Source organism: Osmia bicornis, chromosome 10 (genome assembly GCF_907164935.1).
Source record: "Osmia bicornis bicornis chromosome 10, iOsmBic2.1, whole genome shotgun sequence".
Taxonomy (NCBI): Eukaryota; Metazoa; Arthropoda; class Insecta; order Hymenoptera; family Megachilidae; genus Osmia; species Osmia bicornis.
Genome location: NC_060225.1, coordinates 2328176 through 2351090, shown reverse-complemented (window position 1 = coordinate 2351090; position 22915 = coordinate 2328176). Strand labels below are relative to the sequence as shown.

General features: G+C 27.2%; 1 protein-coding gene and 1 long non-coding RNA gene across 5 annotated transcripts in view; one reads left to right on the top strand and one right to left on the bottom strand.

Moving 5' to 3' along the window:
- Positions 1-1826: 1826 nt before the first annotated feature.
- The window catches only part of LOC114880614 (trafficking kinesin-binding protein milt), a 57490-nt gene continuing 36401 nt past the window's right edge, over positions 1827-22915 (top strand). Inside the window, exons 1-3 of one of the 2 annotated variants that reach the window (XM_029196821.2) lie at positions 1827-2529; positions 7342-7561; positions 22537-22641. In XM_029196821.2, the coding sequence (XP_029052654.2) occupies positions 2332-2529; positions 7342-7561; positions 22537-22641 (523 nt within the window). In that variant the 5' untranslated portion in view covers positions 1827-2331. Of the gene's footprint in view, positions 2530-7341; positions 7562-14594; positions 14810-22536; positions 22642-22915 lie in introns of those variants that run through there. The other variant, XM_029196823.2, reaches the window with a different exon arrangement.
- LOC114880615 lies at positions 16090-17065 on the bottom strand. 3 transcript variants are annotated; one of them, XR_003790104.2, is made up of 3 exons: positions 16975-17065; positions 16498-16876; positions 16090-16319 (listed from the first exon to the last, which is right to left on the bottom strand). It is a non-coding gene; the product is annotated as an uncharacterized LOC114880615 (long non-coding RNA). The 3 variants fall into 3 exon arrangements; XR_006829781.1 differs by having other exon boundaries at positions 16441-17065; XR_006829780.1 differs by having other exon boundaries at positions 16498-17065.

Genomic DNA, 22915 nt, shown 5'->3' with positions numbered 1-22915 from the left:
TCATTTTTCAAAAATAAATTTATTAAATTTGATTTTATACAACTATAAATTATATGATTCACTTACAGAATTTATTAAAAAAGTAAGTAGATTCATGTTGAATAATATTTTGTATATTTTTGAATGTAAACCATTTAAATTTAACTTGTTGGTTGCTTAGTTTCAGTTATATTTTTAAATGTATCAGTACACAATTACTGAAAAAAGTAACTGAAATAATGTTATTATACTTTTTGTTATATTATTAGATACTTTAGGAATAAGGTGTAACATTAACTTAGTATATTTATGTAAATTGTTTAAATAATATTTACATGTGTTTTTTTAAATGTACATAAATAAGTTATCATGAAAAACCATTGTATATATCAGCTAATTTTAATTTGATATGAATTATTTAATTACTTTTGTAATATAAATGTCAATAGTTAAAATCAGATTATTTTGAGTTTTATAATTAAAAATGTTATCATTTGTATGTATACCTAATCATATATATCTAAAGATCAGACTTCAGATATTAAGATACAGATCTAACAAATTTTCAAACAGATTTTATTCTTGAATAACTTTTTTGCATGGTATTTTATTTTTTGCATGGTCATTATTATTAGTTTATGAAGTAATCTTTTCCATAATGTTAAGTAGTTTATAATTTTTTTTAATTTGTAGCAAAAATACTGGTTAATAACTTTATATTATGCCTTAATGTGGATTGTTAAAATGAATGTAATTGTGAAATAACCATATAATTTGTTTAATGTTACAGAATTTGTGTATTATCTTCGTTTGGTGATCATCGTGGTTTCCCTAGTGGAAACCAAAAACCCTATACTACGTCACGGTAAGTTTTGAACAGCATTAAATAGTTTTAAATTGTTTAATCGATTCTTATAATAAATTAATTAAAAAACCAGAGAATGTAATTTTAACAAACTTGTTTCAAATAAGCAAGTATATTTTTTACAAAGAGATGTTTCAATAATTCATTCTTTTACTATGTGCTTTTGTGTTCATCGTCACAATATTTTAAACAGAATATATGTCATTTACATTATGATTATTCATAAAAATTTAGGGTAGCCATGTAATAAATTTAGTAATAATAAATTCTTAACCAAACTAATATGTTATTAGATAGAAATTATAGCTACGTGTACTTGGTAAATAAAATTTTTTCTCACCGTTAAGTATATAAGAAAGTAACTGTACAAAAAGTACAATTAGTGAACAATGGGAGGTAACGCTAAGCACTGAAAGATTAACAGAACTGTTGCACCATATCATACAACTGTTATTTTAATCAGGATATAGATAATTAGAATGGTATAGTCTCTTAAAGAAAAATAAAAAAAAAAAAATTATAATAAGTTAGCTTTATATAAGTTTTACTGTTAAAGTTAGCTAAAAATTCATTTCATTACATTTTGGATTTATTTTCAATTTTGTTAGATGGAATTATATTTTATTTGTACTAGTCTGTAACTTCTTTTTTTTGTATAATTGAGTACAATTTTGTTGTTTAAAAATTTTTATAAATTTTTCCCCCAATTTCTTTGAGCTTTTATTTTAAGTAATTGGATTTATCAATTTTATCTATTTTAAAATTTAATTGTATTTTTACAACAATTTACCACCAGGATTTTATGTTTATGTAAGCATTATTATCTTAAATTTTGCAAATGTAAGGTAAGTTTGGTCATAACTTTCGCGACGACAGATGTTCAAAAATTTGTATATTTTTAAACGTGACTGTACAGTTATCAGTTTTATGTGAAGTGATAAGAGGTACGGAAAAGGTAGTCTCGTTCGGAGGAATTAAAAGGTGTTCAGAAGTTAGTTTCAACTTGACGGATCCACACAAACCTTTACGAAATTTGTGTTTCTTTTATTTTGTGACGTTTCTTTCTCACACCATAAGAAAGAAGTGAAAGTTAAGCAGTTCTTGATAATCTAGAAGCCTCACAGTTTCTTTCGAACCACCAGAAAGGATACATCTTTTCTCGTGACAGGATAATTAAGATCGTTTAACCTTCCCAAGGACATAAAAAATTTATCATTTTTTAACCTAGAGCACTATTCAGAAATAAGCTATAAGCTGAGGGTTTTTTACACCATCAGCGACGAAATCTTTGTTCAAAAAATTTCATTCTTTTTTAGCTTTCATTTAACCTTTTAATTTTTCGTTATAACTCGTTCGTTGTAAAAAAAAAGTAAATAAAAGGAACACATCAATATCAGTGACAAAAAATCCCTTTTATGTTGAGGGATAGACATATGTGTAGTGGAAAATATTCTTTGAGGTGATTGTTTACGATCATTTCGAGTCAAATGTTGCTCAGAGGGATCGCGTTTGCAGAGGCGAGACGGAACTCTGCTAGACGCATTTGGAAGTCACAGAATTCAAGTTGTGAAAAGGATAATACTGAGTTGACGTACGATGGAGTTTTTCAGCGAAATTTGGTCTCGAAGGCGAACACGTATTCGCCATCGGTTAGGGATCGTAGTCCAACTCCTTCCCTCCCTTTAGTAAGTTTTTTTTTTTTATTTAAAAATAGTATGCAGTTCAGTGTGACACAGTGGTCATGAAACTGAATTTTAATATAATAATAATGCAATATATTAAATAAATACATATTTTATGTCTTATAATAGCAGGTTATCGTAATCCTTTGTTCAAAGAAAGCGTAGCCATCTTTATTATTCATACTACACGGAAAAATACCAAAGTGTATCAGAATTTAATATATGACATAATAATAAATTATTTTATTATATATTTTATTATAAGTATCTTAATTTTATTTTAAAATATTTTTGTTTTATAAAAAGTTTATCGTGAAAAGATTATTTTTTTTCCAAGCAATTGAAAGTATATTTAGAAATGAAAAAATGAATATATTTACAAGGATTTACAATTTTGCAAAAACTTTGTATTTGTTCAATCCGTTCTTATCATAACGTGATAATGTATCGACGATAAGATCATTAGGAAAATTTTAGTAAACATTTTGCATCGTGAGAAGTTATTAACGTTTTTAAATATCTTAATCGGCGTACATTTCCATTACAGTATCTTGTAAATGTGATTAGAAATTAATATATACTTAGCAGAGGCAGGTGAACGTGACCACAGTCACGTCCGATTCCGAGAAGTCGCTAACCGGAAGATCAACAAATGTTTGTCATTATTTTTCACATATTTGTTACAGTTTGCAAGTGATCATTTATATATTATCGTTGATTATGGTAATGGTTCAAATTAATGGATAATCATTTTTGAAAATCAGATTATTTCATTAAAATCAATAAGTATAATCATTTATATAATAACAATTTCTTAAAATCAGTTTATTTAAGTATAATTATTCAATATGATTATAATTGCACACAATTATAATTCTTGTAATTAATATTAGTCAATTGTGATTCTCAATAATTATAATCGAGCGTAATACTCTATACAATCGTTTAAAATAATTAAAATGAATAAATTTTGCAGTTGTTAAAATTACAATTTTGAATAATTCTGTATTGAATCATATCATTGTTTTCATCATTGAATAAATAATTATGTGTCATATTTCATGTTACCATTTCAAAATATTAAAAATTAATAAATAATAAGTGTTTTCTAATGATATCTTGAATTTGTTAAAATAATAAATATGAAAAATTTTATAATTGCGTGTAATATATCATATAATCAGGTCATTTTAGTTAATCCAGTAATAAATTAGGTAATCTTAAACCTTTTATCGGTATTTTACAAATGGTCTCGGTTAAATTGTTATAACCCCGCTATTTCTTCAGGTATTGATGATGCAAAAGCAGTTCATATGAAAATTCATATGTTAGTTCATATGAATGTTGTATGGTATGAAGAAACAAATATATTGATTAAAATGGATTTTTTTTCTTCACATTGTTGTATTAAAAAATATGAAAGCTAAGCTTCTGTTTTTCTTTCTTTTTTTTGAATAGAGCTATACATACAGTGGGTCACAAAATTATTCGTTCACCGTTTAAAACAGAATACCTGATTTAAAATTGGACCAAATGACTTGAGGTTTCTCGAGAAGCTATACAAATTAATTTACTAAGATATGTGCTTTTGTCGTCTTAAAAAATTATAATTTGTCGAAATCGGGAAAGAAATAGGAAAAGGTAATTTTTTAACTTTTATCTGAGCCTGTAACGAAAATTTAAAATACGACATTTGTAAATTTAAGTGTGTTACGTGTATGCTGAAAATTTCATTGAGATCAGTCAATGCATTTAGAAATTTTAATTACTTGTAGCTTCTAAGTGCATTGATCGATCTCGATGAAATTTTCAGCATACACATAACTTATTTGAATCTACGAAAGACATATTTTAAATTTTCATTATATGTAGACTCGCATAAAAAAGTTGAAAAATTACTCTTTACTATTTTTTTCACGATTTCGACAAACTGTAACTTTTGAAAAGTACATATCTTAGTAAATTAATTTTTATAGCTTCTCAAAAAGGCTCAAGTCATTTGGTCCAATTTTAAATGAGGTATGTATTCTGTTATAAACGGTGAGCGAATAATTTTGTGACCCACTGTATATTTTATCTAGATCATTTGGTAGATCATTAGTATGCTATAGTATGAACCTTTTTTACTAACTAATTTTCCAACTATTGTGTTTACAAATTTATTGATTTACAATTTTTCTTTTAATTCTTTTTGAAACTTTTTTCAAAACCATTTATTATAATTTTATTAGGTAAGTGTAATAAATAGATTTATAAATATGAGGAACTAATGTGTAATGTTAAATATCGTTGATATCTGGCATGCTAGTAATTAAAGTAAGTAAATAAAATTTGATTTAGAAGCTACTATGCATCATGTAATATTTCCCATGTACATATGTTATTTTGCACGGTAGTAGTAATAAATGCACGCGTATTCCGTTAGACGTATGTAAATGAAAATATTACTTACTGTATTCTATTTGGAAATAATTGTTTCGTCGCAAGGGCAACCGGTTGTTTTAGTACACTCGCAGATGCATCATTAATTGAACTCATCATGTCTTCAAGAAGCATCGTCACGCGTTTTTATCATTAGATAGAATCTTTGTAACAGTCTATATGTGTATTTTAAAGCAAACGCCTTTTTTGTGTTAAAGTACGTGAATCAAAACAAATAATTATTCTTACGGTGAGATAATTATTTCCAAATACATCACAGCAGTGTTTGATAATTAAAAATAACAATTTCAAACGTGTTTGTTTATTTCAATAACATCTTTTATTTTGTAATTTTATATTCGTTGAAAATCTGCAGAAAATAGAACTTTGAATTTGAACTTTTCTTTTTTTTTTTTTATTATTATTAAATTGGAACAAAAGTATGGTATTTTATTGACCCTCGGACGGCGAACCATGGAGAGTGTCCCAATTTTAACATTTGACACGTTGACTTTGAATTTCCATAGAAAACCATTACCCATATTATTAGGCATTATTCGTATTAAGTACTTGAAACGATGGTTAATTATAACAATGAAATATTCTGAACATATTAAATGAGATCTGTTAGAAATTAAAATGTTGTAATGAAATTTTCAATAATATTTGTGTGACAGTCAACGTGTTAATTTTAGGTTCATATCCTAACGATTGACCCAGGCTCGCTGTTCGAGGGTTAAAAAAAAAGTATAATCAACTTTCAGATGAGTTTGAAAAACGTTTACTTTATATGATTATATTCTGGATCAAAAATGATAAAATATACGCTATTGCATTTTTATTGCACCATCTATTGTTTAGTAGTTATTTCAAATAGAGATTTACAGACACCCTGTATATTTGAAGTGATTGGTAGTTCATTATTACACTTCCGGTACAAATCAATAAGTTCGTAAGCATAATATTTCGAAAACTAATTGACAACAGGTCTTTGTATCGTAGATTACTACAGTGAGAAGCAAAACTGAACTAATAATACTATTTTCTTGGAAACCTATTATTCATGTACATATTAATACAAAATAACAAAAAAACACTTGAATTTGCATATCAGTTTACAACGATTTCAACTTAAGAATCAGTTAATGTTTGAATTTTATTATTTTCGATTTATTAATAATTATAATAGTTCATTTATGGATCAGTTTTGAATCAATGAGGATATTGTAAAGTTCAGAAATATTGTAAAAATTGAATAAAGACTGTTTCTCGAGATATATCAATTAACAAACTAAAAATAATGTAATTAAAATATAAATTGTCTATTTACCTGAAGTAGCTGTATTTTTCCTGTTACTCACGATTAATATTAATATATTGTATAAATAATTTTCTGGATAAATGATGTCACTGGTTCAGTTTTACTCTTCACTATATTGACATGCGCTATTAAATGGTCTGTAAAAGACATGCAGGAAAAATGAATAAGGATGTACAAAAAACATCTGTAAAAAAACATACGGTTACGTAAATGTTGTTATAAAATTCCAAGATTTTCTATGAACCTTATAAAAAGTTTTGCCAGGCAAAAAAACCATTTTTATTGAAACATTGAAATATGCAATAATTTTTGGAATAAATTTTACAGATTGACCACTTTAAATCGCTCCGTATTATTTATAACAAAAAGCAACAGAAATAGAACTTAATAATAAGTATGGTCCTTTAAATGAGCTCTTTTAACCTTTACTTAGACAGGACTGGATTAAGATTTCTGAGATTTGGAGCTATCAAACTTCCGAGGGTTGATTCAAAAATTGAAAGAATTTGTAAATTAGCCGTAAAGAAAAAGGCGATAGTAAATAAAATTCATTCAATATATTTTGACATAGTAATTGAAAGGCTTAAAAGGGAGCCCCTTCTAGACCTTTCCTTGATCCAGGGCTGCCTTTAGGAATACGAAAAGCCTTTTAGTGATTTTTCAAATCCATATTAGAATTATAATGATTCTTAAGAATTTTTATTATCTGTAGCCAGAAAACCCAAAAAAGAAATTAGTAAAAAATCAAAATTTTCAAACTGAGGTTAAAAAGTTGAAAAAGCAACCATCAAAACAAAGAAAATATCTTAATTTTATTTTAATACGAGAAAAATATTATCATGGAGTAAACAAATCTTCCTAATTTTTAAAAATAACTCAAGTTGTTTGATTCAGTTAAAAAAAAAAATATTCTGTTTTGAAGTGGGCGAATATTTTTAAGACCCACTGTAGTCTCGTTAGATTTCAAGTTAACGTTATTTCGTTTTTGGGGACACGGTTGGCCGATAAATTCTTTTCAGACAAATGATGTAATGCTTTATTTGCTTTGTTTATTGGCATGTTTGGCGGTAAAGGAAGGCGAGGCGATATCGTTCGTCGCCACAGCGTCCAAGCTGGCCGCCGTGGAAGATGCGGCTCCGAAGGGGCCCGAGGCTTCGATCCGATCGAAGGCCACCGTTCTCAAAGTCTCTCCTACGGCAAGGGCCACTCTTCAGGTCCTACGATCGCCCAGAAATCGAATAACAAGCCCTGTTACTCCACCAGTAACCACCAGGGACGCCGAAACCATCACTGGTGAGTTATGCCCATTTAAACCATGGAGCGAGTCTCAATTTTAATTTAATTTTGTATTTTGTATTATTTTTAATTTTTAATGTACATTTAATTATAAGTTAACACCCTTGTATATGTATATTTTGAAAGTGAGTCACGATCGACCCAGACTCCGCTGTTTAAGGGTTAAACCAGCGGATAACAAATGTTCATCATTGAACTCAGTTTATTAGAAACAATTATGACAATTATTATACGATCTCTGCATTCACTGCAACCATATATTTTGAAAAAATAATTTTGGGTGCGCTTCTAAGAATTCTTGTCATCTTCATTCTCACTCATATAAAAGATAAAAGGTATATTTCAATTAAAAGTAAATTTTGAAAATAAGGTCCATTTAATAAGAATTTACTAAAAATTCTTATTGTTTATCCCAAAGAGTAATTATCACAATTGATAATATTAATCAAAATTTGATTATAATAGGCGGATTATTTTTAACTAATTTTATATGAAGTGTTTTGGGACCGACTGATTATGATACCATTATCCGTGGTTATAATAATCGGATCCCACTGTATTCTTGCTATATCTTCAGCTTTTAATTTCTTTAACCTATTCGTTATTGAAGGTAATTATAGTTATTCACGGTTAAATGATTACTGTGTATGTACTCTGTTTTGAAAAAAGAAAAAAAAAATAATAATAATAAAATTATGTGGTTCAGTTATCAGATAAATGAATAAATCCCGAGAACAACTATTTTTCGTTGCATATTCGTATTCAGGTCGGTTTTTTGTTTTCGGATGAAGTATATTCGACTTTGGGCCTTAGGCCCATATAGACCCCTTTATTAAATTTTTATATACATTTGATTTTAGGTCTAAGGCCCATATATAATTTCATCAGACGCAACTTGAATTGCTTAAATGAGAACCACTATATTCCATTGCATATTCGTGTTCAGAATGGATTTGGCTTTCGGATAAGGTACTTACATAAATTTGATTTTGGGTCTAAGGCCCATATACATATATCTGACCAAACTTTAATTTCTTAAATAAAAATCACTATTCTTCAGTGAATATTCGTATTTAGAACGATTTTTTGCTTCTAAGCAAAAATTAGTCTAATAATAACTTCCACATCTTGTACACTGTCATTTCATTTTTAAACTTACCTACTTATCAATGTATTAAACTTTGAAAACTTTTCCGATTGAAAATGCGAAACTTAAATATGAAATAAAAATGGTGTATGAGAAGTTTAAGTTTGAAAAGTTAAATGAGATATTTAAGATTAAATAAATTTTTCACATTTGACAAAAGTTAAAACAATATAAAATTTAACTTTTTTTTTAAATGGAGTTGCTTCATTTTCAAAATGAGCTGTCCAATATTACGATTAGTTAATTAGTTTTATTGGACCAAATGAAATTCAGGCAGAAAATTAAATCAATCAAAAAACAAAAGATTATTTTACTTATGAATTCAGGAGATTCAGTGTTTTGCTTTTTCCAAATCAATTTTGCTTTGCAATAAGTATTTTGCTTTACATATAATTAAAAAACGATTTTGAACATGAATATGCAATAAAAAATGTGAGGTTTCGTTTAAAAAATTTGATTTGGCCTACAAAAGCATAATCTTTCTATGGTTTGCATTAATATTCGAACACCGTAATATTTAAATGATTATTACTCGTTATATAATTTAATGAAGTATTTATTATGGAGCATTGGTAGAAACACAAATTTCATTTATTATTTTTTGTTTATACAATATTAAAAAAAAAATTGAATAATTGTAAATTCTGAATTAACCCTCGGATGGCGGACCATGGAGGGAGACCCAATTTTGATTTGATTTCGTATTTCATATTATTTTCGTTTTATGAATTTTAAACAGATTCTTTAAAAATTATTCTTCCAATATATGAAACTCTTTCGTTTAAACATTTTTTTAAATATTCATTACGGTCATTCTGTTAGATAATATGGTGATATAGTACAATACGTTAACACGTAATGTCTAGAGTAGGTGCAATAGATTTCAGGCTTCAGAGACAGCACTGAAACTATTAGTGAGAATGGATTGTAATCGTAAGAATATTTTATTTAATGTCACTGAGAAAATGGAAAAATAAGAATGCAGTTGTGGACATAATTTTAAGGGGGTATGTAAATACATGCAAAGGTATTTCAGAGCTAAAATGAACAATCAAAAAGTGATTAAGGATTCAAACCATCTCCACTTTCTAAAATTATTTATTGAGGATATAACACATATTTTAAATTCAAAATAGATTGAAAATATTAAAATAAAATGTAACACAATTTGCCACAAATAAATAATGACTCTTTACTTGGATATCTAAATTTATCAAATTTTCAATTTACAATACATGAAATAAGAAAAACAAAAAATTTTATTAGAATATTTAATATGCTTATAACATTAATTTAAATGCTTTTAGTTCCATTTTTCTTTTTAATTCTATAATTCATTAGTATCAGAAATAGTTTTCGGAAATTCTTATTTTGTTTAAACGCTGTTTCACCAAACTTTCTTTACAAAATTTACAAGATTGATAAAATAATGGAAAATTATATAAAGTTTCAAATAATTATATCAACAAGCATTAAAGCACATTTAGTTTAAAAATGTGGGAGCTCATGTAGTCCCTATCACTCAAAGAAGATTTAAATCATTTTAAAATTACACTTTGTAGTATATTTAAAAATTCACACAAAAGGTATTCAATTTTAAATATAAATTTATAAAATCATTTACAACTCACCTGGTTCTCAAACTATGAAGAATTATAAATCTGTGTAAACAATAATTCTTTGCAATTGTTTGATGAATAACACTTTTAACACTGAATAGAATGGTCAAATTCCTTTCACAATGATTGGAGTTTGATATTTAAATGAAGCACTGGAAAATGATGAATACTTTTAAGAAGTGATCTAATCTTGGTGAACTCAAAGAAGGGACTATCCTCTCCGTTCACGAGGACGAGTATTTTATGGTGGTCCGTGAACCTCCATGACAAACCACATTCACCGCTGGCAAATGATGATTACTTCTCTTGGTCATTATCATCATCATTATCTTTAGGATCATCATCGTTGTCGTGGTCATCGTTGCCGTCATCATTATCATTGCCATGGATGTTCAAGTCGTCAAACTAACACGTATGAATAATCTTTTCCCCATTTGAAAAACAAAAAGACGAAGAAAGGTCGGTGGAACATTAATATCTCTGTGGAGATATTTTTATTGTAAATTAAATTATCAGATATAAAATTTCATCTTGAGAAGTATTATCTTTTAACATTAGAATTTTATATTCTTCGCGTTTATTAATTTATTTTAATTATTGAGAAAATTGAAATGAAATGTCGCTTTTTCAATTTTCTTTCTGCAGATTAATAAGTACAAATTTAATTTAGAACACATTTTATTAAACAAAACGTTAATCCATAACCCAATTCATATTAGGTCACTTTTGACCCATGTTTAAAGGCAATCATGAAGAAGATTTTAACGTTATATGTGAATAAAACAAAATAATATTTTCTGTATACAGTGTATATAAGAGTGACATAACTGAAAATAAAGAAATAAAACTTTAAAGAAATTGATTTGAAAATTTATAAATTTTTTATTTGAAATTTGTTGTAGGAGAAAATTATTATATAGTTATTCAATCATTTAGTAGTTACAAAGTTTTTTTTCATTCACAGTTTAATTAATTATTATTAAAAATATCTCTATTTTGAATTATATGTAATATTATTCTTATTAAATAATATAATTTTGTTGGGTTCACTTATTAATAATAATTTTACTCTCAATCTATATGTTTACAATAAAATTTTTAGCATTTTACAAATACTTATCATCTATTATTACACCTCTGTGTTATTAAAAAAAGCTGATTGTTAGAGTTCATTTATGCAGGAACTTCAAAGTTAATGATGTTTTTAATGTGTTACTTTTTCAGTAAATTAATGATGTATTTTATAAATATGTATACTCACACTTTTTTTAAACATATACCTTTGGAAGCATTCTCATATCTATATCTAGTCAAACTCCAGATCTAACAATAAAATCTTCCTTGTACTTATCCTTAGGCAAATTTTTATATTAGGCCCTTATATTATTAAATATTTTAACTTTTTGAATTGCACTAGTATATATTAATAATTAAAATGTAAATGTATATTTACTAGTAGTTTAGTTTTGATTAATTATTATGTATAATAATTATTAGAAAGTCAGTTAGCTGACTCACAATCAGTCTCAACATAGCATAAGATTGATCCAGTATCCATCTTCAGCATCTTTGACTCTTGCAATTTTATGTTCCTTTTTATGTCTAGCAAGATATTACATATACATTGTGTATGCAATATAATGTAATATTATATAAAAAGTATATTAAAAAAGATATTACTAATAAAATTGAATACACTAGTGGATAAAGGGGTCATGTAACACTTTTTTAAGAATCAACTTTTTAGTATAATAAAACTCATGAAATATTACTATATATGTGTATCATTCTGGTATCTTTATATTCTTTTATTACTATAATAACCTCAAATTTTCAAAGAATAATAATACCTTTATCTTTTGAGAATTTCAAGTGCATTTAATTGTTTTTATTTTAAAAGAAAGAATGTATCTCTGTTATTATTATATTAGTATCAATAAAACTATAATTTTATAATTATGTAATTATTATTCTTTAATTGAAGAAATAAAATGTTTATAAAAGTTCTAATTGAAAATGTTTAAATCAATTTTGCTTCAAATAATTAATTTGTGGCATGACACCTTTATTCACTTGTATTTTCAATTTTATATTTGAGATTAAAAACTTAATCAAATTATAACCTTTTATTCTTGAGATTAGAACAGTCGTAAAAGTGTTACATTTCCAGAAATCATTAAATATTGAATTAATGGAATTAATATGTAATATATTTGAAGTAAATACGGTGTTTCAAATTAGCTGCTAATATAATTTTATATTTCTGACGGTGATGCCGAAATAACTAACGCACTTTGTTGCGTGGCTCCGAAAATAACCGACCTACAAAGGGTCGGTCATTTAATGCTCTCCTGACGTACTAGTGTCCATTTGTTCATTACCAAATCAATTTGTTGTTGCTTCAATTAAACAGAGAATTTTATTGATTTTCATCAATGATTCTAAAACCGCTATTTATTTTGATGTAGTACCGTAATGTACATTTTAAAAGATTCTTATGTAACTTAAAAAGAAACCTATTTTCATTAATTATATTTTTTTAAAAAGTATAGATTAATTAATATAAAGGATGTCGGTGTTCGAGTATATAAAAGTTTGTTGACTTCATTTTAGAACGTAGTTTAATTTATTAATTCTGGAACAGCGGAGTCTGAGTCAATCGTGCGACAAGCTTATAAAACAAATATTAGGATATTAACCGAAAGTTAAATGTGTAATTTCTTAGCAAAACAGTTATATTAGAAACTTAATTTTTAAAGGAACAGTGTAAAATTTAGAACATGAAAATAATATGAGATAGAACATTAAATTAAAATTCGGGTTCGAGAGTTACGGTAATTAGTGTAATTTTTGTGTAAAATTCTTTTTTCACGAAAAGAATAGAAAATTTAATTAGAAAAAATTTTAAAATAATAGTTTATGTATTTCTAAATTGATTTAAGTACTTGAAAATGTAATTTAGATGTTATTTTAACTTTACACTTTTTGGGAAATCTAGAAAATGTAAAAAGTTAAAAAAATTTTGAAAATTTGGAAGAAAAGGATTTTCCAACATATGGATTATCTAGCGTGTATCACAATTGAAAGTGTACCACAAACCGTATGGATCTTACTCTTTTCTTTTTTTATATTTCATAACACTTACGTAAATCGAATTTTCAATTTTTCTATCGTCAAGTATTAAAATACATTAATGTTCTTCTAAATATCTGCTAATATTCTGTATCTAATATTCTTAATCAACCCTGGGTAATTCTACAAATATATTAAAACTTCAAACACATTACAAGTATACTTGTTTGGTTTAAAAAAAGAATAATTACTTAAATTCCTTAAAATTTCATAAAATTAAAGCACTTAAGAGAGAAAACAATTGCGAAATAAAGTTTCGAAAATTCCTATTAATAATTACACTGTTAAAAAACAAAATTCAGTAATGTTAATTAACTTAAATAAAAAAAAAAAAATGCAAATGAAATGTTGCATTAATGCATCTTATTTTAATTTTGTCTATCAGATATTAATTGCAATTTGAAAATTAGTAATTTTACGGTATATGTAAAATGATACACTCAATAATCTCTATTAGATTAAAAAAAAAGTAAAATTACAAAAGCGGTCTTGAGAGTGGTAATGATTATTTCTCTTTCAAATAGAATCATTGTTACGAAAACGAATGGAAAAATAAGCAAAAGTAAAATTTGTGGAAATCGATCTTTTTACGATCGATCTATTCAGGGTTCGTAAAGAAGCGAGATTGGCTGAGGGCCAATAGATTCGTGCTATTTTGTTCTGCCTTTCTCTGTACACCAAGTTCTAATTCGACTGGCGAAACGGCGCGATCGTTTCTTTGACTCTGCACAATTCTATTTTCGTGAATTTTTTTTTATTCTACAATAATTCCACGCTTTATAACAAATTTTTGCAAAAATCTACAAATATTCTTTTATATAAATCTGGAAAGTGTTTTGTGAAGTTTGGAATAATAACTATTATACTTGTAATGTAATATGACAAACTAGCCCTATTGTCGAAGACAGCGCTATTTTCATTTAAATCCACATAAAATTATCAACTTTTGTTTTACTTGTATAACATTATATATTTTTAGTATGTTATGCAAGTTTCTGTTTCAATGATTATACAATAATTTTGTATACTTCAGTCGTATAACATTGAAAAGTTAAATAACATTCTAGTAATAAATTGTTTTTTTTATCAAAATATAAATGTATGTATATTGAAAATGAAATAATATTCTATTCGTGTATTGATAATTTGAAGAGTAATTTATTGTTGAAGTGATTGTGTTTAAATGAAGAAAGTTATGTGTGAAAAAAATATGAGTAGACATCATTAGCGTGGAATTAAGGATTATGTACCTCGGTGGTGGTGGTGAACCAAAACGGCCTGTTGGCCCTGCAAGGCTTAAAAAGATTCTTGAGAAAAAGGAGAGCATTCTTAATAAATGGAGGAATGGTACGATTTTCATATTCAGAGTTGAATTAAAACATTATTTTATTTGTATAATACTTTTTGAATTTGTTAAGAACTTGAGCTGGTTGTATTATGGAAGACAAATTCAAAAGTTAGGATATTAATCTTTAGTTAGTATGGTGGCATTTTAGTGAAAGAAAAAGCAACTGGAATGAAAATGAATTTAAAAAAAAATCTATTATATTCTTAATTATATCAAATGATGTGAATAGTTATGAAAATAAAAAAAATAGAAATTTCAGCAACCACAGAATCAACATTTGAACAGTTGCAGGTCATCAGAGGTCCAACAGTACCAACTAATAAATATGACAAATGAATTAATTTCATTGCCAGGCAAACATTTTAAATAGTACTAAACTTTTGAAGTAATATTGGTGCAAAGTAAATAAAACACTCCAATATAAAAAAAGGAAAAAATAAATATTTCTTGTATCAATTATTAACAAAGAATTGGCTTGCCTTTTATCTAAGACTCTATTTCTAAAACTATGTAATAAATCATCTGCATTTTTTTTTTTTTTATTTCAAAGTAATTCACATTTATATCCTATAATTCTTTAATTTATTAGAAAAGAATTAAAAATAGTGTTTTTTTGTTGTAATTATAATTAAAAATGTAGATATGTATGTATCTCCAGTGAATGCTTTTCTTATACTGTACATGTTAACTATTATGAATTTTAATGTAATTATTTTCGTTTTGGTACGGTTAATCTTTTTGAAACTTTACAAGTGTTTTGATATCATTATTATTTACATCTAGATAAATTTTGAAGTAGTTTTATGATAATGTGTGTTTGTGGTTCAGCCGCTTCCATGTTTTCGTTGTGTAAATACGTATACTTATCGGCCGAGATTGGTCTCGATTTGTGTTTGGTTTCGTGGAACAGTTGTTATGTGGCAGCACCTGTAATATCGCGTATCTGAACAGGGATTCTCAAATTTTTTTTTTGCAATGAAACACATGCAAATTTTTTTGAATTATTCTTAGTTGTTATTGGATATGTGATTATTTGGACGAAATAAACATTGAATATTAAGTATTATTATTAAATGTTTATTGATGTAAAATCAAAACAATATACGAAACAATTTAAGGAAATTATTAATTATAGTTATATTGTTAGTTGAATATAATATGTTAACAAATTGATTTTTGAAAGGTAATTTTTTAATTTTAAATCATCATACATTAAGCAATTATAATTAAATTTTAATCTGAGGCTAGTAAAATTTTTGTAGTCTAAAAAAAAAAAATGTAACTTAATTATTTTTTATTTTATTCTTTGTTTTAACATTTTTATCGTTCCCTGTGGATCACTGATCCACATCATCGTAGCTTTCAATTAAAGCATTTAATTTACTACTTTACATTATTAGTGTAATAATAATATTACTTACAATTTTTCTTAATTATTCAGTTATATTTGAGATATCAATCGTTGATGACTCCTAGATAGTTAATGCGTTGAAACTAAAATGGCAGGATCTAAAATAACATGGAGTGTTTAATAAATGCAATTTAAATACAATGTTAATCAATTTCTACCCCTGTGGGTATTTGAAAAAATTAAAATGAAACATGCTTTAAGAATATATTTAGTAATTACCATATATTTATCTATACTTATCTTCTTTCTAATTATTTAACTGTTGAATTTGATCACCTTAAAGATTGTGTAAAACAGTATATTTCAGCGTTAATATTTCTCTTCGAAAATTTTTTTGCATCTGCAGTATCATTTGATTAGGTTGATACGATGTTATTCCGATAATGAGTACTCATCAGGGGAACTTGGAGACGGATCTCTTTAATTGTTGACTGATCACGAGCATACATACACATACATAACTAACAATTGCCTGCTGAAGCGTGATGATAATCCTTTGTTATGAAGCATGTGTTTAAATGGGAAGATAAGAAGTAAATAATCCGTTGTTTCCATGTCGTGCAAGAGCACCAGAAGCATGCGAATCGCTTGCCAAGCAAAACAGAAAACTGTTTATAACTTTGCCAATATTACCTCTTCCTGGTAATTTGACTACCTTGATAATTTTCATATTACAACAAATACCATTTTGCAGTGAAATTCAATAAAATTATTTTCATCTTTTATTAATGATAATCTTATTAGTTTACCTACATTTCAAGCTAAGTTTAAAACAGTTTAAATTTATAAAACTTAGGACCACCTTTTCGGTAATTATTTAGAAGTTGGTCCTCCTCACCGATTTTCGTGACCTTGAAATCTGTTGTCAAGGTCATCATTCTGAACAACTTTTCCCTATACATGTTATCGCCGCTCGGCTTTAGTTTTCGAGATATTTGCAAAAATCTTTAGTTAACCTTGTTAGATTACGAGTACACTGTATTCTGGGAAAAATGGAGACTGAATGGTGATTGAAAGAGTGATTGAAGTGGTTTGAGGTTAGGGTTAGGGTTAGGGTTTTGTTTTTGATTTTTTCACGTTATAATTACTCTTTCTTTCACTTTTTATATATTATACATATACCTATTATTCATTTTGTGTTTCGTCAGAAATCGGAAACATTTCGCCCATAATGTCGAAAAATGCCATTATACGCTCATTAACATCATGTTGACGTCGGAATAAAAACTCAGCTATATATCCCACGTAATGAGACGTACGAGTTCCATAACGAGGAATATTAGCTCTCGTATCGCGCCATGTACGCTCTAAACCTAAACCTAACCTAACCTAACCTTAACCCTAACCCTAACCTCAAACCACTTCAATCACTCTTTCAATCACTATTCAGTCTCCATTTTTCCCGGAATACAGTGTACTGGTGACATAAGTATAACTGAAGTTTTTTACGAATATCTCGAAAACTAAGGCCGAGCGGCGGTAACATGTATAGGGAAAAGTTGTTCAGAATGATGATCTTGACAACATATTTCAAGGTCACGAAAATCGGTGAGGAGGACCAACTTCTAAATAATTACCACCTTTTCTTTTAGTATTTGACCCATGCTTATTAGAATTTTCTTTCTTCATTTTACAAATATTATCTGCTCTCATCATTATACTAATGAAAAGCTTATTAACAGATTTTTTGGTACCATGGGTTATGGACTAGAAATTAATGAATAATATTTTGATTATTATTTATTCATCTATAACGTAGTTGAAATAATAAAAATTACGTACTACAATTAACAGGTTTTATTAATTCTATGTACTTAGACTAATATTAAACAATAAAACTAGGTAAACTATGAATTAAACGGGTTCGTCGCGGATTCGTCGCAGAATTCGTCGCAGGGCACGTCGATTTTTTATGAGGGGCCCCCCGCGACCCCACTGCCGTATGCAGTAGAGTCCAGAATATTCTGGAATGCATACATCTTTTATTTCCTACAATAAGAGATTCATGTTAGATTTATATTTTTATTATTTATATAAATAAATATTACTCCCTTAATTTTTAGTTGCTACGTATAAAATTTTAACATGGCAGTGCCTATCTATATAAATGTGTTGAAATCCTAAACCTTGTCGTATTTAAATGGCCTATATGTGTAAATTAGTATACAGAGTGTCCCAGAAAGAGTGTTAGTCCTTTAAGGGGGTGGTAGCTGGGATGATTCTGAACAACATTTGCCTTTGCAAAAATGTTATTTGAAGCTTCGTTTTTGAATTATTAAGGAAAACCACTGGCCAATCAGAGCGCGCATAGCACGCGGGCTCAGGGACGGCAGCCTCGACTACAAAAGCTGGGCTTGACCTTAGTCCTGAACGAACATTTTCGGCACTCTGCCGTCCCTGAGTCCGCGCTCTATGCGCGTTCTGATTGGCCAGTGTTTTCCCCTAATAATTCAAAAACGAAGCTTGAAACAACATTTTTGCAAAGGAAAATGTTGTTCAGAATCACCCCGGCTACCATCCCCTTCAAGGACTAACACTCTTTCTGGGACACCCTGTATATTTATAGGTAGAGGTCGTAGTTGTGTAATCCTCGATTACACATATTTATTTATTTAACAGGTGTCTTAAGCCATATCAACTACGTACTAAAGCCATTAGCAATTATATTTCTTTTAGATATTGCCCAAGTTCATATTTTGTTTAATATTTCTATTTTTTTTATTATTTTAAAAGTTGATTACATCTACCTATCCTGCTGGAGTGAAGTTGACATGAGAATATTCTTAAACTTATTATTGATATTATATTTTGGGTATTCTATGAGAATATAAATTATTGTTAATTTAACACTTGCCTTATCATTCATATTTGGGTGGCACTGGAATTTTCAAAGGGGAATCATTATCCACATTATTAGGAATTCTTACCTAATTAGAAATATTTTTATCAGATATTTGAAGTTATGTATATGTAATAGGAACAATGAAATTTTTATCAGATATTTGAAATTATGTATAGGTAATAGGAATAACAAAATATTCCTTTACTATTTTTTTTCTCGGAAACTATTTAAGATATTTGAACACATTAAAGTGCAAATAATAGGTACTCGTTAGCTGTATTTCATTTTTTTCTCTTTTTTTTTCAAAATTTTTGTCCGATTAAGGGTTGAAAATTAATAAATAAATTTTTGAAGATGATTTTTATAAACAATCCCTTGAGTGACACCCACCGGAAAAGTTAAGAATAATCCTTTACTATTTAACTATTATCTGTAAAAGTTTCAAGAGTGTCGGATTAGTACAACATGGTTAAAAAAAAATTTCACCACGTTTCTCATACCAGAAACAGCACTTAAAAAAATATGACCTCTTCTTTCCCTAAACTGTGTATTAGTTAACAGTCATTTATTTAAATAATACATTAACAATTTAAACTTTTTAATTAAGTTTTCTGTTCTTAACTTTTAACGTCCGTGTTTTCACGGTATTATAAGGTAGCACATAGTAAAAAATGGGATTATTGTATTTTGAAAAATTATGATTATACCATGCCTTACTAGACACATTAAATATAAATAAGTTAAAAAATACATAAAATTTTATTTATTTACTTATGTACATTTACTACTGTTTGTGAAAAATAGAGGGGGATTATCTTTTCATTCAACTTAACGTATTATATTTCAGAAATTTAAAATACGAGTGCTAAACGACCGGAAAAGGTGTACATTTTATTAATTGCGTATGATATTACGCAGATGATTGTCTATTAGATTGAATTACGATCTATATAATCGGCTTTATATTTCTAGTTACCTTAGCTTGACAACGTACAATAGAATCGATTACACCAATGTTTCTCATAGTACAAAGTTTTCTTTATAAATCATACAAATTTTATTAGTAGAGTATTATTAATTCCATCCTTTTTGAAACTAACATTGCTTGTTATCCAAAGTAACTTTAAACATTTTTCTGGAGTTCAATTTTATCTGATATTCCATAAAATTTAAATTTTATTTCAGTAATATACTGCTGGAATAAAAATGATTTTACTGTAATACACTACTCTGATAGGAATAAAAGAAATATCTTTTACATTGGGCGCCTTTTGTTCTTCCATTTTTCATTATTATAATTCAAAAGTAAAAATGAATCACTCATATGGAAAGTACAATGCTATGTTGAAGAGTTAATGTAACACTTGTTCTCCTTTAATTCACTCTTAACCCACATAATCTTTTCCCTATTATATAAACCTGTTCTCTTTCTTTCGAGATTGCTTTACATCTGTCTTACATTCTATTTTAATTTATTTCAATTCATTTGAAAAGGACTTAATCTTTAGGGCAAATGTAATTTACTTTCAAAGGTGTTTTTGACTTTAAAATATCATACAAAAACGTTTCCTAAATCTTGTTATTTATTTAAATATCTGAAAAGGCTACTATGTATTTTCTTCATTTTTATGTACCTATGATGGTCATAGGATTTTGTCAAATTCATTTCAGATTTTTGTGTATTAATTCTAGGTTCTTTAACAATTAATTTGAGATACTATATCTGTATCATTTTTAATTTCTAAATCATTTTTATTCTGTCTTGTAGTACTTATAACTAAAGGGATGCAAGTGATATTTTCATTTTCATTCCTTTTTATTTGCAACTTTATATATACTGACTTAACTAACTATTTTTGTTTACAATTGAAAAATTTTAAAAAGTTCGACTTGCATCCCTTTAATTTTGAGAATTTTTATTATATTCATATCACTGTGCTATTACTTCATATTAACATAAAAATCATTTATGGCTATCCCTAGTAACAGATATCACTAACTTTCGGACGGCGGACCATGGAGAAAGACCTAATTTTATATTGTTTTCATTTTCTAAATTTTACACTGTTCCTTTAAAAATCTTTCCTCCAATATTAATTACGTATATTTTTTATAAGTTTGGGTCTCGATTGACCTAGGCTTCGCTGTTCAAGAGATGAAAATAAAAAAATTTTTTTTAAATAATTTGAGAAACACGTCTCGTGATACCATATCGATGCATCATAGATATTATCTTTGTAAGCATGCGTATTATGGTTCGATGGCCGTAATATGAGAAATCAAGTTAGGCATAGAAAATAGCTACTTTCCAGCCTTATTGTCATCGTCATTTTTTTATGAGAAGACATCATAAATATCATTTTATAAACGCGTTGTAACGTATAGTCTATAAAGTCCAGGTTCAGTTCATGAAGTATGTACTGGAAAGCAGAGTCGGGTACTTTTTATTTAAATGACGAAGAAGAAACACTGTGCAGTAAATTTTAATTTTCGTTACATTTTGCAATAAACAATAAGTCATTTTTATTAATTTTCATATATTGATTACTGATTACAAATCTATGAATCATTTTTCTTCATCACTTTCAATGTTTTAGGAATTTAATTTTAAAAATTATTTAAACATATTTAAATGATTATAATACTATACAAGTACACATCATTTTATGTAGGAGAGTGTATAGTATCATTTTCTGCAAGCAGAATTTATATACTTTTTATAATTGAAATATGTTTTGAAAAATACTTACAATAAGAATTCATTGGAAACGTATTTAGTGGATTATATTCAGGATTAAATGAACTATGCAGCATAAGTGATAAGAATAAAAATTAAGAAATACGGGCTTTGTAATCAAATCTTTCAAATCTTTTAATTCATTCATCATAATTCTGTGAAGTACTTATATCTGCAAATTAGATTTATTATAGAAAATGGGTTAATCTAATATTATATTTTATCAAAATTGCGTACTTAATATAATTTTGTTGATTAAGATAAAATTTACAAATTGATCAGCAAATTAAATTCATCTGATTCTTGTTAGCAGACTCTCGTGATATTGCCGCGGACAGAGCTATAGAGGTAGAAAATTTTCTAAGACTCCAAACTTTTATTTGAAGGAGCAAGGGAAGATAGAAGTGTCTGATGATGGGAGTAAGTACACTAGTACTCTTGAAAATCTGTACGAAGGACAAATCGCTCACGTGGCGATATAACGAGATTCTACTGTATAATATAGTTAGTTGCTAGTACAATGATGATTAGTTGTTAAATTTTCTAAAGTAATAATAAAAATAGTAAATATCAACCGTGATTTATTATTAGAAAATTTACAATTGTAAATTGAATATTTATAAAATTTAAAGTCTTGTGAAAGTTTAATGAAATAAATGTCTATCTGTTAAGTTTAAAAATCAAATAAAGTAATAAAATTTGTATTTAAATAAAAATGAAATAACATCTGTTATAGAGGTTTGCAGCGGCGATGAATTACCAGAAGTTGAGATCATCAGTTTGTTAGAAGAACAAATACCTAGGTATCGTCTACGAGCCGATACTCTAACCCAATTTCAAGGTAAATATTTATAAAAATATTATATTTATACTTAGAGCTTGAATAAAAAGTTTATTCTAAAATTGTATACATTAATAATGGACAGAGGTAATTAAAATTTTTCAATCTTTGTTTTTTACTTCTTCAAAAGTTTAAATGATGATTACCAAATTTAGATTTAATTATATTTAACATGTTCAGTTAGATAGAAACAAACTTAATTACATTTTAAAATATATTTTTATTTTATACATTTTGTTTAGCGTCCAAAATTATTCAACCTTTAGTTTTAATC